This window comes from Sarcophilus harrisii, chromosome 1, assembly GCF_902635505.1.
Source record: "Sarcophilus harrisii chromosome 1, mSarHar1.11, whole genome shotgun sequence".
NCBI classification, from domain to species: Eukaryota; Metazoa; Chordata; class Mammalia; order Dasyuromorphia; family Dasyuridae; genus Sarcophilus; species Sarcophilus harrisii.
The window spans coordinates 385,036,319-385,053,587 of record NC_045426.1 but is presented as its reverse complement, the minus strand read 5'-3'; the positions used below and the strand labels follow the sequence as shown (position 1 = coordinate 385,053,587).

At 33.7% G+C, this 17,269-nt stretch overlaps 1 protein-coding gene across 2 annotated transcripts in view; it reads left to right on the top strand.

Moving 5' to 3' along the window:
• The window catches only part of SLC6A3 (solute carrier family 6 member 3), a 91,841-nt gene extending 74,805 nt beyond the window's left edge, over nucleotides 1-17,036 (top strand). For both annotated transcript variants that reach the window (XM_031946102.1, XM_023495895.2), the window contains exons 12-15: nucleotides 3,840-3,940; nucleotides 7,820-7,987; nucleotides 11,611-11,682; nucleotides 16,452-17,036. In XM_031946102.1, the coding sequence (XP_031801962.1) occupies nucleotides 3,840-3,940; nucleotides 7,820-7,987; nucleotides 11,611-11,682; nucleotides 16,452-16,475 (365 nt within the window). In that variant the 3' untranslated portion in view covers nucleotides 16,476-17,036. The remainder of the gene's footprint in view (nucleotides 1-3,839; nucleotides 3,941-7,819; nucleotides 7,988-11,610; nucleotides 11,683-16,451) is intronic.
• Nucleotides 17,037-17,269: the final 233 nt, after the last annotated feature.

Here is a 17,269-nt window from a genome sequence, read left to right as displayed (position 1 = left end):
ACAGTAACTTATAACTTACAATTTATAACTCCTGGCTCAGAACCTACAGTTCTGACCTCAAATAAACTGTGTTTGAAGGAAACCTCATGGAGATTTCTTCATAATTAATTTTATCTGTATGTATTATAGTCAGAGGCAAACCCTCTGAATTTCTCTTTCACAATTTTCCCCCCAAAAGTTCTCAGCTCCCAAAAGAACATCAGCCTTCCAAGGCACAGGATATGGAATGAGTTATTAATAAGCAAAAATTACAGAAAGTACTTGTCTCTAACTCCATAGTCAACTAAGAAAACTATCCCCTCTGGTGGGAGCCATATATAGACTCTGGGTATCACCCTGGGTTTGAAGTCTCCCAATTTGAGAAAAGAACTAAATATTCCTAAAAAGTTAAGTAATTTTTTTTTCCTTTATTATCCAAAAGTCTTCCCAAAAAGTTACCAAAATCTTTCTCAAGTTTTGTATTGCTATCCTACCATAGGAAAACCTCTTAGGATTTCTACAGAGTTGATTCCTCTCTCCTGCTCCTTCCCAACCTTCAAGACAGTATCAATGAAAGGCACATCTGGTTTTTCTTTTCTTTGTGGATATGTTCCTCATTGCACTCAAATATTCTGTGGCTTCCTCCAGCCCTCCCTGCCCTTCACATACATATACAGTATCATTCTCTCTTTTGGAACATCATGTAGAACTCAATAACAAGGTCTCATCACTCTATTGCATTATTAGTACAACATCTACAGCTACCATCTGCTTCCAACTCTTTGGCTTTCTCAAAGAGAATTATAGTCTTTCTCCCACTAAGAACCTGTCACCATGTTAGTTAACAGATATCCAAGTTGGTTTTATCCAGAAGCTAGTAGACAAGTGGATCTCTAGGCAGCTATGAATACTCAACTCAACCCATGGTTTCCAGAGCACACTCCTAGCAAGTTAGGTGACTACATTCTTTTCACTTCTCCCCCACTCAGGATGCAATCAGTTGACCATCTCCTCATCCTTTGTGGTTAAATCTTTTTGACTTTAGGTGAAAATACTTGTGTCCTCCTTTCTAGTTCCTTTTTCAATTCCATTCATCCCCAACCTTCCCTAGGTTTAGGTCACATGATTACCCTGATGCTCCAAGAAGTATGAAGAAACACTAGAAAAATTTGAAAGGAAAGGGCAAATCTAAACCCTTCAGTAATTGCTCATCCAACTACTGGAATGTCAACAGTTTATGTCCCCATTATACTTCTACTAGTGAAACAGTCTGAGAGTGTTCCTTTATATGAGAAAAAAAAACAGAAAATAGGCTTTTCCTTTCCCATAATCATTCCCAAATGGAATGAGTTATTAATAAGCAAAAATTACAGAAAGTACTTGTCTCTAACTCCATAGTCAACCAAGAAAACTATCTCCTCTGATATCCTCTATGATATCCTGACACAGTACAGTTTCTTCCTTTTTCCTTTAGCCTATAGAGTATGTATAAGCTAAAAAGCCCTTGCAACTTTTAAGAAAACAAATATGGTTTTTGAGGAGCAGAAAACATATTTATTTCCTCAAAAGAAATATGGACAAGAAAGTAGACTTTTATATATTCTGAAAATATTATATGATATGATGTTATATATATATTCTGATTTTTTTTATGTCTGATGCAAAAAGTTCCTACTAGAAAAGTTTTTCTAATTTCTCCCATATTTCAAGGACAAAAGTTCACAAATAGCACAGCAACATTTATAACAATTTGGGAAATATGTTTTGAATTTAGGTGCCAAAAAAATGCCAAAAGTCTCTTTCTCTTTGTCTCTTTCTTCTCAACCTTACCTCCATTCCAAAGAAGTGTTATATAAACTTGTTTGCTGTATAATGAAACTTTCAAATTCAGCAGTAATTGATATTCACATTTGGGGAAAAATAATTGTTTTAATCTCATGCTAAATTCAGCATTTAGCACAGTGTGTCCATAGTAGGTGCTTAATTAATGTTTATTAATTGATTGATCATAAATATCTTAATTTGAAAAAGAGTGATTAGGTCTGGACAGTAATTTTTCAAGGGGCTCCAAAAGATCACTTATATTTTCTGCTCATGAATAATGTATTTTTCCATTAACTCAATACACTTTTCTATAGTTTATTTTTCCATCAATTCAGATGGAACATAATTCAGAACATTGCAAATGGTTTCCACCACATAAAGCCCCTTAAAGACTGGCATACAAGCAGTACCTTACATTAATAAAAGCCTAAATATGCCAAAGAACCAGGCCTGTTACATATATTCTAATTGCACCTCAGCCAATTGGAAGTCTTCAAATGATTGATTAGGTAAATACATGATGCAGACATATTGAGGCCATATGCCTAAGGAGTTTCTCCTTATTTTTCCACCATAAAACAACAAGAGAAAAATTTTTTCCAAAAGAAAAGCTCTAGATATTAGATGCATTAAGGTTGCTTCATTGTATCCATATTTTTCTGGAAGAAATGTTTTTTAATATTGCAGCAATAATAATTTAAAATTGAAATATCATTTATAATGGTTAAGAGAAATATATGATTGTTAAGATGTGAATTTATTGCTTTGATTAGGATTATAAGAACATTATAGAATGTAAGATATAGGACCATAAATACTAAAAGTTATACATACTTCCAAATCTGGGTCTCCTTGATAGCAATCCAACTGGCAGGTTTGAGGCCTTCAAAAAGACTCCCCCGAAATGTGCCTAAATTTGTTATTATTAGCTAATTTCTGGATTAACACTATAATGAAATTCAAATGTTACTAGAGAGAGAATACATTAAGATACTAGTATCTCAGTTTGAATTGTTTTATTGTTAGTTACCTGACTAATTTAATCACAGTTGTGGTGAATGTGGGGTCATGATAAGTGTCTACTTTGGTAGGGGCCTTGTGAAGGCCCTCTGAGACTCAGTTCCTGATTTAATCTAAATTTAACTCTTCAGCCATCTGCCATATAACTCATCATATTGAATTGTAAGAAGAGAAATGTTGGGATTGGGATGATCCAATCAGTGATAAGATTTAATTGATGGAAAGAGATATGTCATGGATAAGATTTGATGTGGAGATAAATAGAGAAAAAGATTAGAATATAAGACCCTCCCCAAATTGGTAGAATCTCACAGGACTGGCCCCAAGGAGCTAGAGGTGAGCATTAGGATAAATTTTGTAAAAGATAGGTATGGCAATGAAATGGCAGAAAAAAAATACAAATAAAGGAAGCCTATAGATGGGCTTTACCTGTTTCATATTTTTGTCTGAGTTGCACCTGTGAGATAGATGCATTATTTTGCCTCTCAGAGGAAGAACAAAAAAGAAAGAACAATAACAACAAAAACAAGAAGAATAAGAATAAGAACGAGAAGAATAAGAACAAGAATGAGAAGAATAACAAGAATAAAAACAGGAACAAAAAGAGGAGGAGGAAGAGGAGAACTTCAGGGAGGATCTGAGAAACTGGTGCTAAAGATCTCCAAATGAAGTAATTGTTGGCAGAACAAATGTACTGCATAGTCTGATTATCACAGGTTAATTAATTTCTGAGGTTCTGAGTCATTTGCTCCAATTCATCGATAGATGTGTTTAGCCCTGGATCATCCCCATTGCAATCCTTCCCTCCTCCCCAAACTAATATGGCAGGTCACATGGCAGCTATCAGAAGAGTTGTCAAGGAGGTGTCCAACATGGCTTCAGAAGGCCCCAACCAAAGTAGATAGCTTTCATGAGCCAAATCCACATCCCTTATGATCATCAATGTACCCAGTGACTCTCCATTATCTATCATGATGATATATATCCATTATTGAATGTTTTTCTCTCTTTTTCAGGTGTTGGTCAGTTCAGTGATGACATTAAACAAATGATCGGTCGAAGACCTGGCTTGTATTGGCGGCTTTGCTGGAAGTTTGTCAGCCCCTGTTTTCTTTTGGTAAAATAATGTTTTTTTAAACAACATTTTAAAAGGATAATTGTGTGATCATTTTTCACTCTTCACAAGTCTTTATCACTCTTTACTACTTACCTTTCTTCATTGCCTTCGACAAACAGACACACTCCTTTGGATTTTAAGGAGGAAGCAGGCTTGATTAGGGGAAAGAATTATGTAGAGGACTAGTAAACCTAGGTACTAAATCTAGTACTGAAATTTACAATTTGGGGCAAATGATTTAACCTCTCTTGGCCTCTGTTTCTTCCTTTATAAATTGAGTACATTGGAATAAATTATTTCTAATTTATAAATTCAGTTTCCCTATTAAGCAAACTGAAGGAATTTGGAGTATATAATAAAGAAGGTTTCACCAGGGCTATTTTGAAATGAGGGAATTTAGAGGTAGAACCTGTCACATTTCCTTAAGTGATATCTCCAGAAATAATGCAGTATTGGTTTTGGTTTTTAAAAGCCTTTTATCTTGGATCCTTTTATTTTCTAATTTCTTCCTTTTATGCCTTCCTAGAAAAATGCAGATTTTTGAATCTTAAAAGATTTAATCCTAATCTAACAAGCTTTTTAATAGCTACTGGCTATACTCTTGCTACTTCTGTCTTCATTCCTTTTTGATCAGAAATAACTGATACTTAATTGCTCTTGGGGAAGAGATAGGACAGAGTAGAAGAGTACCTATACATGCTCATTTATGATCAAAATAGAAGAATTTACATCTTCAAAATGGGCCAAAAGAAACTAGGAAAATTATCCTCTAATGCTTAAGTAAATCTAAAAGCTCAACACCTTCATCATTTCCTTTTGTCAGGACAGGTTAGTTCTCATGGTTTCATTGTGGTTATAATGAAGTAAAGGTCAGTAGTTCAATCCCTCTACTGTCCAGTTTGATTTATACAAATAACAAAATGCTTTTATCCTCAGCTGCCCTATGGAGTTTGAACCTGGGGAACAGTGGTCACAAAAGGAGGTCACAATAGAGGGCAGCTGAATCAGTGTAAACCTGTCAACATTATGAAAATAACTCAAAGAATATTTCTGCTAATGAGTCAGTAATATTGTTTTGTTAAGGTATTTATTCAGTGTCAGTCACTAAATATTCAATACCATGCTAAGTTCATGGGGAACTCAAAGGAAAATTGTTACACTCTGTCAGGAAAATAAAATTAACATATGTGAAACAATTAGAAAACAAATCAGAACAAGGATTATCTTTGTTTTTGTGTCCCTCATAAAACTTAGCATTTTAACATGTTCATAGTAGATACTCAATAAAAATATGTGAATCAGTGACTGAATTAATATTGTAGAATGTTCTGTTATAGTTGTTCAGAACCAAGATAATTTCATTTCTAAAATGATGACCATTTAAAGCAATTTTATGAAAAGCCATATCATATAAAACCATACTATAATTAACAGAACAATTTTAAATTTCTTTCTGTACCTTAGTTTTGTGTTTTGCTGTTGAAACATTTCATATCTATCCAATTCTTCATGACTCCGTTTGGAGTTTTCTTGTCAGAGACATTGAAGGGTTTGGCCATTTCCTTCTCCACTTCATTTTATAGATGAGGAAACTGAGGTATATAAGGTTAAGTGAGTTGCTCATGATCATATAATTAGTAAGTCTCTGAGACTATTTTTTAACTCAATTGACTCTAGGCCCAGCACTCTCTACTGTGCCCCCTAGTAGCCCTAGTTTTAGAAAAATTAGGAAAGTTCAAAGAAGAATGAAATACTTCTAAAACTCATTTGAAATTCCCTCTCTTTTTATTAGCACTCTTTTATATTTCTCAGTCTAAACTTTTAAGATGTAATGATTTTCCCTGACAGATCTTTTCTGTCCCCTTTAACAATTAACTCTTCAATACATGAAAAACTAGTAATATTTTTGAGACTTATTTGAGATCAAGGCAATTTTCACTTGTGAGAGAGAGAATTCAAGTCACACTTTATGAGACACATGAAAGACAATATCAGGAGATTTTGGTAGATCTCATAAGATGAATTTAACAGCTATTCATTTCCAAAACAGAAGAAATCTTTATAATTTTACTCATTGTAGACATGTATCACAAAAATTTGAACCTACAATACTATTTTCTATAATAACATGATTGTTGTGTAGTGGAAGGGGATAATAAATCATTATTATTTTATATATATATGACAATTATTTATGTGGCTGATCATTTGAGATTTTCAAAAAAATCAAATTTATTGAGAATGGCACATATGTAGAACAAGTCTCTCCCAGATGGTTTCTTTGATTTAATCAGAGTTACAATTGCAACTCATCTGAAAGATAATTTATACCAAATCAAAGCTGTTTGACATGTGAAATTATAGCCCTGTTGAAAACAGTTCTTTTTCATAAATGTAAGTGCTTAATGTGTAACTAGTAAAATGAACCCAGAAAAAAATGTTACAATAACAATTGATGAGACATTGAGGTATACCATAACCTCATCTAACAAGAACATAGCCAAAAACAGGAAATAAGCCCAAACAATTTTTGAACACCTAAAATAATTGCAAAATCCATACATTAAAATTCATGCACTTTAATCCCAAGCAAGCTCCTCAGGTTCTTATTTACATTTATATCAGTCTTTTTTTTTTTTTTTTTTTTTTTTTTTGAATAGCCACATCATTTAGCAAAGAGCACTGGACCTGAGATCAGAAGACCTAGACTCAAACCCGAAGCTATTACTTCCAAGCTTTGTGATTTTGGATATTCACTTAACTATATTGAGTGACAGTTTCTTCATCTGTTAAATGGAGTTAATTATAGTTCACATAGTAGAAAGAGTGCTGACCTGGGTCCAAATCTCATTTCTGACATTAGCTGGGCAACCATAAACCAATTACTCACCCTCTCTGAAGCCCCATTTTATAAAATGGGGATATTTACCTGTAGTACTAACTTTACAGATACTTCACACTCTTTTGTGTCATCATAAAACATAAAAATTCCTAACAACTTTTCTTATTTATTCATATTATTTTTACATTTTATAAATAGCTTTCTTGGAATTTGAAATTTTATTCAGGTATGGATTGCTTAAAGAAGTAGTCTTGTTAAGAATAAACACCAAAAAGATTTTAAATAATATTGATAGCTTTTGTTTTCACATGATCTTCATTTTTTAAAATCTTTTCTCCTTCCTACCTTAATGCATCTTTTCTCCTTCTCCTATCAAAAGAGTCATTCCTTATAACAGAAGTTTAAAAGGAAATGGAAAAAAATAAAGCAGTTCAGCAAAACTAACCAACATATCACCTGAATTTGACAACATATATACCATTCCACATTCATAGTACCTCATCACTGCAAAGAATAGAGAATGGTATATTTTCTCTTTTCTTCTTCAGGAAGAAACCTAGTTATCAGAATCACGCAATGTTTGGTTTCATTTTTTTTTTTACAAAGGACATTTAATTGAATAATCTAATCACATGATTATTGAAAAATTAAGGAAAAAATGTAACATGTTCTAGCAAGTAAAATTATTTTCTCCTGCTAAATAATTGGATGTTGAGGGAGTGTGTGACATATCAGATAGAATTCTGTTTTTTGATTCAAGCAAACCAAATTCTGATAAATATAGCTATGTAAATTTGGATGTCATTTAACCTCTCTGACTTTAATTTCCAATGGGGATATAACAACATGTGAAACATTTTTTTATCTTCAGGATTGTCGTGTGATTTAAATGAGATAACATATAAAGCACTATGTGCTTTAAAAGTGATATTCAGCTATCATATTTTCCTAGTATCTTACACTTAATAAATTAGGCACTTAATAAATGCTAGTTGAATTAAATCAAGTTGATTCTTCTTTCCCTCCACTGTTTTCAGTTTGTGGTGGTGGTCAGCATTGTTACATTCAGACCACCCAACTATGGAACGTACATCTTTCCAGATTGGGCCAATGTGGTGGGCTGGATAATTGCCACTTCTTCCATGGCGATGGTACCGATTTATGCTACCTACAAATTCTGCAGCTTACCTGGATCTTTTCGTGAGGTGTGTATTTTGTCTAGGGCACTGTACTGGGTATTTTGGTGTATTCCAGAAGCGACCATAGTGTGTTTTCATCTCCTGCATTTCAGTTCTCCCTTTGTTCAGGAAGGTAAAGAATGGAGATAATAGTCACTACAGCAGAGAAGGGGATATAGAATGCATATTTTATATGTGCATGTTTGTATATATGTATATATCTATCTATAGACATATATGTGTGTGTGTATAGATAGATAGACAGACAGACAGATAAATATTGAACTTGGCAATGCTGATCTAGGTGGACAGATGCTTGAATGTAGGTAGGGGTGAGATTGGAGGAAAACTGATCATCACCTCACGCTCTAGCATATCCAATGGTATGACACAAATTTTAAAATATTTGAGAAACATTGGTATGGAGAATTCTATATGTTCACTTTTCAACAGTAACATTCTTCAACACATTTTGGACTAAAACTGAATTCTAATCTTGGTTCTGATAGCTGCATATAACTTTTCTAGACTTCAATTCATTTATTACCAATTAAGCAGAATGAATTCAATTATCACAAAGGTCTCTTTCAGTTCTATGATTCTATGAACACACAATTCTTAGGGAGGGGAGGAACAATGTTGAGGCCTGATATTCTCTTTAAAGTTACATGAAGCCCATTTTAACATGCAGAAAAATTAGAGATTCCTAGAAATAATCCTTAGTTTTCATGCTGTGATATTTCTTAGAAATTGTTAAAATTGTAATGAACATTGAAATGATGTTGCTCAACATCAGTTGTGACAAATGGTGGGGTAGTGTTTCTAGAGGAGAAAGGGAATGAGGGAAAGGAGGAGAAAGAATTGCCATGAGCTGAAGACCTTCTTAAACTGTCATTAGGTTTTTTATGGGGTTTAGATATAGTTTATAAAGATTGAAACTAAAATTGTATTCCAAAGTTTGATTTTTTAAAAATTACTTTAGCCATATACCTAGTTGGTATAGAGTTAAAACTGCTGCTATTATGTTGTATAACTTTTGTTTTCATTGAACCAATTTGAAGTTTTATTGGAAAAACAAACTAAATAGGTTAAACTCTATGAGGTGACAGAGCTTTACTAGAGCAAGGGTTTCAAATCACCAGTGCAAGGGCCAATTCTGGCTTGTAGCAAAATTTTGCTAATCTGTAAGACTTTTGGGGTAGTTAGGATGCACAGTGCATAGAGTGCTAAGCCTAGAGTCCAGAAGACCTGAGTTCAAATTTGACCTCATAAGCTTACTGGCTGTGTGACCCTAGGCAAATCACTTAACTATATTTGCTTCCATTTCCTCATCTGCAAAATGAGTTGGAGAAGGAAATGGAAAACCAGTCCAGTATCTTTGCCAAGAATATCCTCAAATGGGGATACAAAGTGTCAGACACAATTGAAAACAACTAAACAACAACAAAACTTGTATTACTAAATGCTCTTCCTATGAACTCAAAAAAAATTTCTTCCTTCTCTATGAATCTTGCTTATCACACTCCTGCCTTCCTTCTCTTCTTGGGTCCCCATACTTAATCATTGCATCCCTTCATAAACACGCACACAACACACATACACAATTGGAAAGACATTGCATGAAAGCTGAAATGGAAGAAATAAGCAACATAACATTTAAATATTTTATAAGACCAAAGCATATTCAAAATTGAAAAACATTGATCTGGAGTGCCTGGAGTGCTCTCTTAAGAATTAAAGTTGCATCTCTCACATACTGTTCCCACCTTTTCTTTTTCTTACTACTATTCTTTTTTTTTCCTTCATAGCATTTTTTATTTTTAATAATAGCTTTTTATTTAAAAAATACATGCAAATATAGTTTTCAACATTCATCCTTGTAAAGTTCCTCTTCTTTCCCACCTCCACCATCCCCTAGACAGCAAATAATCCAATATAGGTTAAATACATGCAATTTTTCTAAACATATTTCCACATTTATCATGCTGCACATGAAAAATCAAATCAAAAAGGAAAAAATGAGAAAGAAAAAAATCAAGCAAACAGCAACAAAAAATGTAAAAATACTATGTTGTGATCAACATTCAATCCCCATAAGCTTCTTTCTGGATGCAGATGGCTCTCTTCATCACAGATCTATTGGAATTGACCTGAATTACCTCATTCCTACTACTATTCTTAAACAAATAAATATGGAAACATTACTGTAATGAAAAAAAAAAGAGAGATCCATGGATATTTCAAAATCACTTAGAAAGTATACTGCCTTGACTATAAAAGGGAGGGAGAGAAATATAAAAATCAAGGAATAATGCTGAAGAATTGCTGATTTTAAAAGCAATCTGTCTATCCAATAGTTACCTGCCATAATTTTCAATGACTTAGAAGAATAAGAAGCACTTTGGCTTGGAAATCTGAGTGTCAGGAAAGTCTAATCCAAGATTTCCCAATAATAATAAGTAAAGCTAAGAATTTAAGAATCTGCTACTCTTGAATCTATTTGCAAGAGAAGTCACTGTCAAAGCATGTCTAGCTTTGTAATTACTTCTTCCTCAAAAGACTGAAGATTTTGGCAAAACAGTTGTCATTTCCAAAGAACTGTATAAGAAGAAAATTGGAAAAGTCTTCATAAAGTATTTGACAAATGGAAATGTGTGCTTTGCTTTGTAATTTATCATATCTACACACATTTTGTGATAATGATGATACACAAGACAATGTATAGAGTTTTCAGAATATATTTCTCTCATTTTGAGCCTAGGAATTCTTACTCAGAGAAAATCATTTATCTAGGCCAGCTAGATTGTAGCAGATTATGGATTAAGGGAGGTCTTTGGGTAAGTTCCTTTTGAGTCTTCCAATAATTCACAACTCTTTCTACAAAAATCCAGTTATTGGACAATATAATAATTACTTTGTGTGTAATGGTCCATTTCAGGCCTATCAATTTACAGTATTTAATCATCTTGACAATATTAGTGAAGACCTCTCATCAAAGAGATATTAGCATTTTTTTAAACAAAATACCTGGAAAAAGCTATCTAAATCAAAGTCATGAGTCACTAGTAATAAGTTTTAGGTTATCAGGGAATTTATTTTGGAACATAAGTCACAAACTTTAACCACATAAGTGGCTATTTATTCTGTTAATATAAGTAATATATTGTAGTAGGAAATATTTCACTTCACCTATGAAATGAAGAAATGTCAATATGATTCCTTATATTTGTAAAATCTTGATTTAGGTTAAAAAAAAGTTATAGGTAGAACTAATTTAAATATAATTAGTTGAGTCCATAAGCCCTGAAGTTAGAGCTAGACCTGGGATCAAATCCTGATTTTGCCACTTGCTACCTATGTAACTTTGCACAAGTCACTTATACTATCTGGGCCCAAGCTTATCATCTATAGAATGAAGTATTCTGATTAAATGTCCTCTGAGGTTCATTTAAGTTCTAAACCTATGGATCTAAAATCTATTAAATTGTTTCTGAGAAGATGACAAGCTTTTAATTTGATCAGTTCATAGACCAATAGTCATCCACTGTTTGCTTTTTCAGAAAAGACATTGATATAAAAAGTAAGCGAATCTCAATCCAGCCGTGGATATCTTCTTATGTTAACTAATATTTTCCATGGATTTCTTTCAGAAATTAGCTTATGCAATCACTCCTGAGAAAGAACATGGCCTGGTAGAAAATGGGGAAGTGCGTCAATTCACCGTAAGTAATAACTTCATATGTAATCTGATGGAAGTGGATTTCTTTGACAAAGAGACCTAATTCAGTTTCAATTGATCAATGATGGACAGAAGCAGCTACACCCAAAGGAAAAAAACACTGGGAAATGAATGTAAACTGTTTGCATTTTTGTTTTTCTTCCCAGGTTATTTTTACCTTCTGAATCTAATTCTCCCTGTGCAACAAGAAAACTGTTTGGATCTGCACCTATACGTTGTATCTAGGATATACTACAACATATTAAAGATATATAGGACTGCTTGCCATCTAGGGGAGGGTGGGAGGGAAAAATCGGAACAGAAGTGAGTGCAAGGGATAATGTTGTAACAAAATTACCCTGGAATGGGTTCTGTCAATAAAAAGTTACTATAATAAAAAAAAAGTAATAACTTCATAGAGAAGAAAAGGTTTTAATCTTGGGCAGTGGCAGATGTTTCAGTATCTCCTGGCCCTGAACATGTACTGATACAGACAGCAACCTCTCTACCAACTTCCACGAGGTACCACTGATGAAAGCATCTTTTACCTGGTGACCCACTTTCCAATAGCTACAGCTAGGCTGAGCCTTGAGCAACAGGTGCAAAGTTCATTGCTAGGCATATACCCAATGTCTTTCCAACTTGTTAGGATCTAACAGAACTTGTGTGCCTCTGAGAACCCCAAATTACATCTAAGCTGTCAAACATGAGGCATCAGACTTCAGAGAGGGCTTAGATTATGTATTAAATTGATGAAAGTATATTTATTGAGATCAAATACAATAAAATTCCTAAAAATGGATAACTCGTTATCTATATATTAACTAGTTATCCAAAATATTATCTGTTTAATGTTCACATATACAAGGCACTATTTTATATATACTGCTCAAAAGAGCCACACATCAAATCAGAACTATAGGACATCTTGCTGGAATAACTTACACATATAGTAATAGCTACACTAATTAGAGCAATGACCTAGCTTGCTAATTATTGAGAAACTTTCCATTCCTGTGATTAGATGAACAATTCTGGGTAGTTTAAATTCAGGAAATTTACCCTATTATTGCCTTGACTTAAATACTCCATTTTAGCCTTTTGAGAGAAGCTTCAGTGATGCATCTGAGTTAAAGGCAGCACTGAGACACATATCACTCGGGTAGACTTTTAATATTTGAGATAGAATTGCACATAGATGCCACCTTCCAGACTTCAAAGAAAGCCATTTTGGATTAAACCACTGTTAATAAAAGAGCAAGAATATTTCTCCTTTTCTATTCCCCAATTAAGGTATGAGAGTATGAATATATATATATATATATATATATATATATATATATATATATTCTAAAGACTTGGGTTCTATATAAAGAGAAAGATGAGTTATCCTCATGTTTGCTATGGCTACTGCTTTATATATCCCTATTGCTAAAGCAACTATACAATACAGTGGATAGAGCTCTGGCCCTGAAATTAGGAAGACCTGAGTTCAAATACAACTTCAAATACTCATTAATTATATGATCTAGGGCAAGTCATTTAACATCAGACTCCATTTCCTCAATTGTAAAATAGAGAAAATAATAGCACCTATCTCTCAGGATTGTTGTAAGGATCAAATAAAATATCTGTACCTGGCTTTAGGTGTTATATAAATGTTAGTTATTACTATTAGCCAATAATGGTGCATGAGCTGATTTGCTAAGGTCCTGATTTCATAGTTGTTGTCAAATAGATAAGATTCAAAATTAGACCAAATGAAGAACTGCCATAATAATAGGGTGGATATGAAATGTCACTTGAAGCCTAAATGCCTATTTGTTCAAATACATCAAATCTCAAGAAACTAAAATAGGCGGGTAGATAGTCATTATCACTGGTTTGTATGCCTGAGATTTTCTTTTAAATCTACAAAATAAAATAGAGATACAGATTTTAAACCTCTCCTATTATTTGATTGAGGATTTAGAAATCCTTTCAAGGTCTAAATCCTAAGACCCCAGCTATACAGAGCAATTGGTCAGCCCTGTTATTTGACTAGTTGGGATAAAATTTACCAAGATCTATTATTTGATCCTCACAACCCTGCGAAATAGAAAGTCTGGATATTGTTCTCATTTATAGATGGGGAAATTGAGCCTCAGAAAAATGAGTTGCAATGATGTTGATAAAATATTAAGAGATGGGATTCAAATCCAGGTCTCTATTCTGACTCCAAATTCAGAGTCCTATGCCACATAGCCTATTTTCTATATCATCAGCCAGCTGAGGGATTCTGTAACCAGAGCACTTGATCTGGAGTCAAGAAGTTATTGTTGTTGAATCATGTCTAACTCTTCATGGAAACCCATTTGGGGTTTTTAAGCAAAAATACAGGAGTGATTTGCCAATTCCTCCTCCCATTCATTTTGGAGATGAGGAACTGAAGCAAAAAGAGTTAAGTGATTTTCCCAGTGTCACATAACTAGGTATTTAAACTGTTGTCTTCCTGATTCCAGAGCCACCTGACTTTCTGTTGTCAGGAAAACCCAAGTTTAAATTTGTCTTCACTACCTGTATGAACAAGTCACCTAATATCTGTCTTTCTCAGTTTCCACAGCTATGAAGTGGAAACAGTAATAGCACTTACCTCTCAGGGTTATTGTGAGGATTCCATGAGATATTTGCAAAGTGCTTCACAAACTTCAAAATACTATATATATATATATATATATGCTATTTATTGTTGGTATATCAGTCACTTCCTAATGACATATGTCTTTTGTTGGACTGGGCGTTCTCAAAATGTGGTTTGGGGACCAGACTAGTCTGTGACAGTTACCTAAGTGATCTAAGGAATGCTCAGAGAATCATAGATTTAGAGCTGAAAGGGGCCTTGGAAATCATGTAATGACCACTCCTCACCCTTTTTCACCCAAGAAAATTTTACATGACCCCATCTTGAATCTGAGCTGAGGTGTTTCTAGAAGTGTTCCTGTGTGCACAGTACAAAGTGTGCATGTTGTATGTTCAGAACCAAGGCTGCAGTGAATTTGCATGGGCTGCTGGAAACACTTTGGATTCATCACTTGTTTGATTTTGAATTAATTTTTGGCTATTGTGTCCAAAAATCTTTTAATACTGCCTAATTTTTTTAGGGTCCCTGCATCAGATTACATAACCCCATGTGGGGTCATGACACAGAGTTTAAAAAGTTTTGATCTAGGCCAAAACTACTGATAAAGAAATTGAGACTAAGAGTAGATAAGCTAAGGGGGACAGGTGGTATAGGTAGATACAACACTAATCCTAGAGTCAGAAGGACTTGAGTTCAAATCCAGCCTCAGATACTCTAGTTATGTGACTTTGGGCAAGTCATTTGACCCAAAGTGCCTCAAATTACAAACAAACAAAAAGTTGATCTAAAGCCACACAGTTAGCAAGAGGTCTATTGTTACAAATTAAAAATACGGGGTCCCTATACTTTTGTTTACAAATTAATAATAATTGCCATTTCCAGAATATTTTACATATGTATATGTAAATAAATATAAAGTACTTACATGTGTACATGTGTGTATGTATATATATATAAAACCTCATTTGACTGTAATATATAAAAGATTCCCTTTTTGTTACTTCATCAAAAATAATGCTAATCTTTCCTTATATTTCAGCTGTGTGACTTTGGTGTTCTGAGCCAGGTCTCAGAATAATATTTCTGAGATCTTTATAGATAATAAAATGGGATTAAAAACAACTTTACTAATCACAAGAATTTTTTTTAAAAAAAATAGAACTATGAGTTGTATAAAGAATATAAAATTCTACTATATTCCAGTTCCATAATTAGCAACAGACCCCACTCAATCAGGAAAGTATTCCCTCAAGCAGAAGGACCTTTGATAAACCTTTTGACACCAATTCCCCCTTAGCTACATCTTCTGTACTATAAGCAGTGGAAGTCAAATAGCTTCTTCACCACCTTAAAACACAAGCCCCTCCTGATTTAAGGACATTAGATGAAAAAAGAGAATGAATTGAAGAGAAACTAGAAGAAGGGAAAGGATGGTGGGATGGAAAGAAAAAAAGAGTTGGAGAAGATCCTGCCTGGCAATAGAAACATGGATATCATCCCATCTCCTCCTGTTCTCTGATTGAATAGCTTGACCACTCTTGTTCAGTGAAGGCATCTATAACATTCCACTCAGCAGAGGGATAGAACAATAAAGTCCTACCAAACTTGGGAAAGGCCCTTCAACTCTTTGAACCCCATTATCCTCATCTCTAACTGAGGAATTTGAATTGATATGCTGAAGTTAACTTCTACCAGCTAGACAATTGGCAAATTGTCAGTATAAGCATTTATATCTTTGAAATCACAGCAGGTGCTACAAAAAAGGACTTGATTTGTTGTTTTGCTGATTTTCTAGATTTAAGTAAGTTATGGAGAAAATATTAATTAGGCAGATTAAACTTAAAAGGATATAGTGAGTCCTTTGGGGTTTTTTCTGAAGAACTTTAAATATTTACCAGCGCTCCCCTGAATAGGTGCCTTCCTGCTTTGATATTCTATTATTTTATGTTGAGTTTTCTTTGCAATTGGCAAGTAGGAGCAGAGATAGTGAATGATAGTAGGCTAAGTGACTCATCGATTGTTTAGCCTTGTTGAAATGGTTTGCAGACTGAAAAAGATTGAGAACGATTGGCATCAATTACTTCCATCCACTCCTTAGATTTCCCATATAAAGCACCATTCATAATAGAAATTTATTTTTTTCCTTTTTTCAGCTTCGCCATTGGCTAATGGTGTAGAATTATGTGAAGAAAGAAGAAAATGTGAATCATCATAGAGAGAATAATCAAAACATGGACTGATGGAGAAGGGAAGGCTATTTTTACTATGTAACCTCTTTACTGCAAAGGAGAAAAAGAAAAAAGAAAAAAATAATTTCTCTTCTGACTGCACAGTGTCTGCACCAAGGGATAAGTTATTGTTATTGTCCTGTGCTGGTTAAATATAGCATACAGTTAGTGTGGTGAGTTCTTTGGTTCAAATGCTCAATCACTACTAGGAGGAAAAAGTAAATCACTTTATGCTATTTATGCAGAGCCCTTTGTCCAAATCACACTTAAGGTCACAGGAACATAACCTACAGCAACTTCTTTATGTTTTCTTGGTGAATTTGGAGAGAAAGGAATGTCTTAGTCAATATCTATCAGAAACATGTTATGCTGCAAATTTGAGTGTCTGTTACTAACTTATAGATAATTTCTACAGAAATCAACTATTCCATTTTGTTTAATTGTGATAATGTGAAACAACAAAAAAAAAAAGTAATTCTTGATTTTAGACCATTTAAAAAAATCTCTAGTTCAAAATTAAGGCTACCAAAAAAAGAATTATGATTATGTATAACATATAATAATGGTATATTTAGGAAACCATCAAGGTCAAATGTATGCTAAGTATGATCAGAGATTTTAAAAAAATCATTTTCACTTAATTGAGAGGAAAAGATAAATTGAATTAGCTTTATGCAACTTTACACCTAGTAGCTTGGAGAATTCAGAACAATCCAATATGACTTGGCTCTGAACTGAGTTGA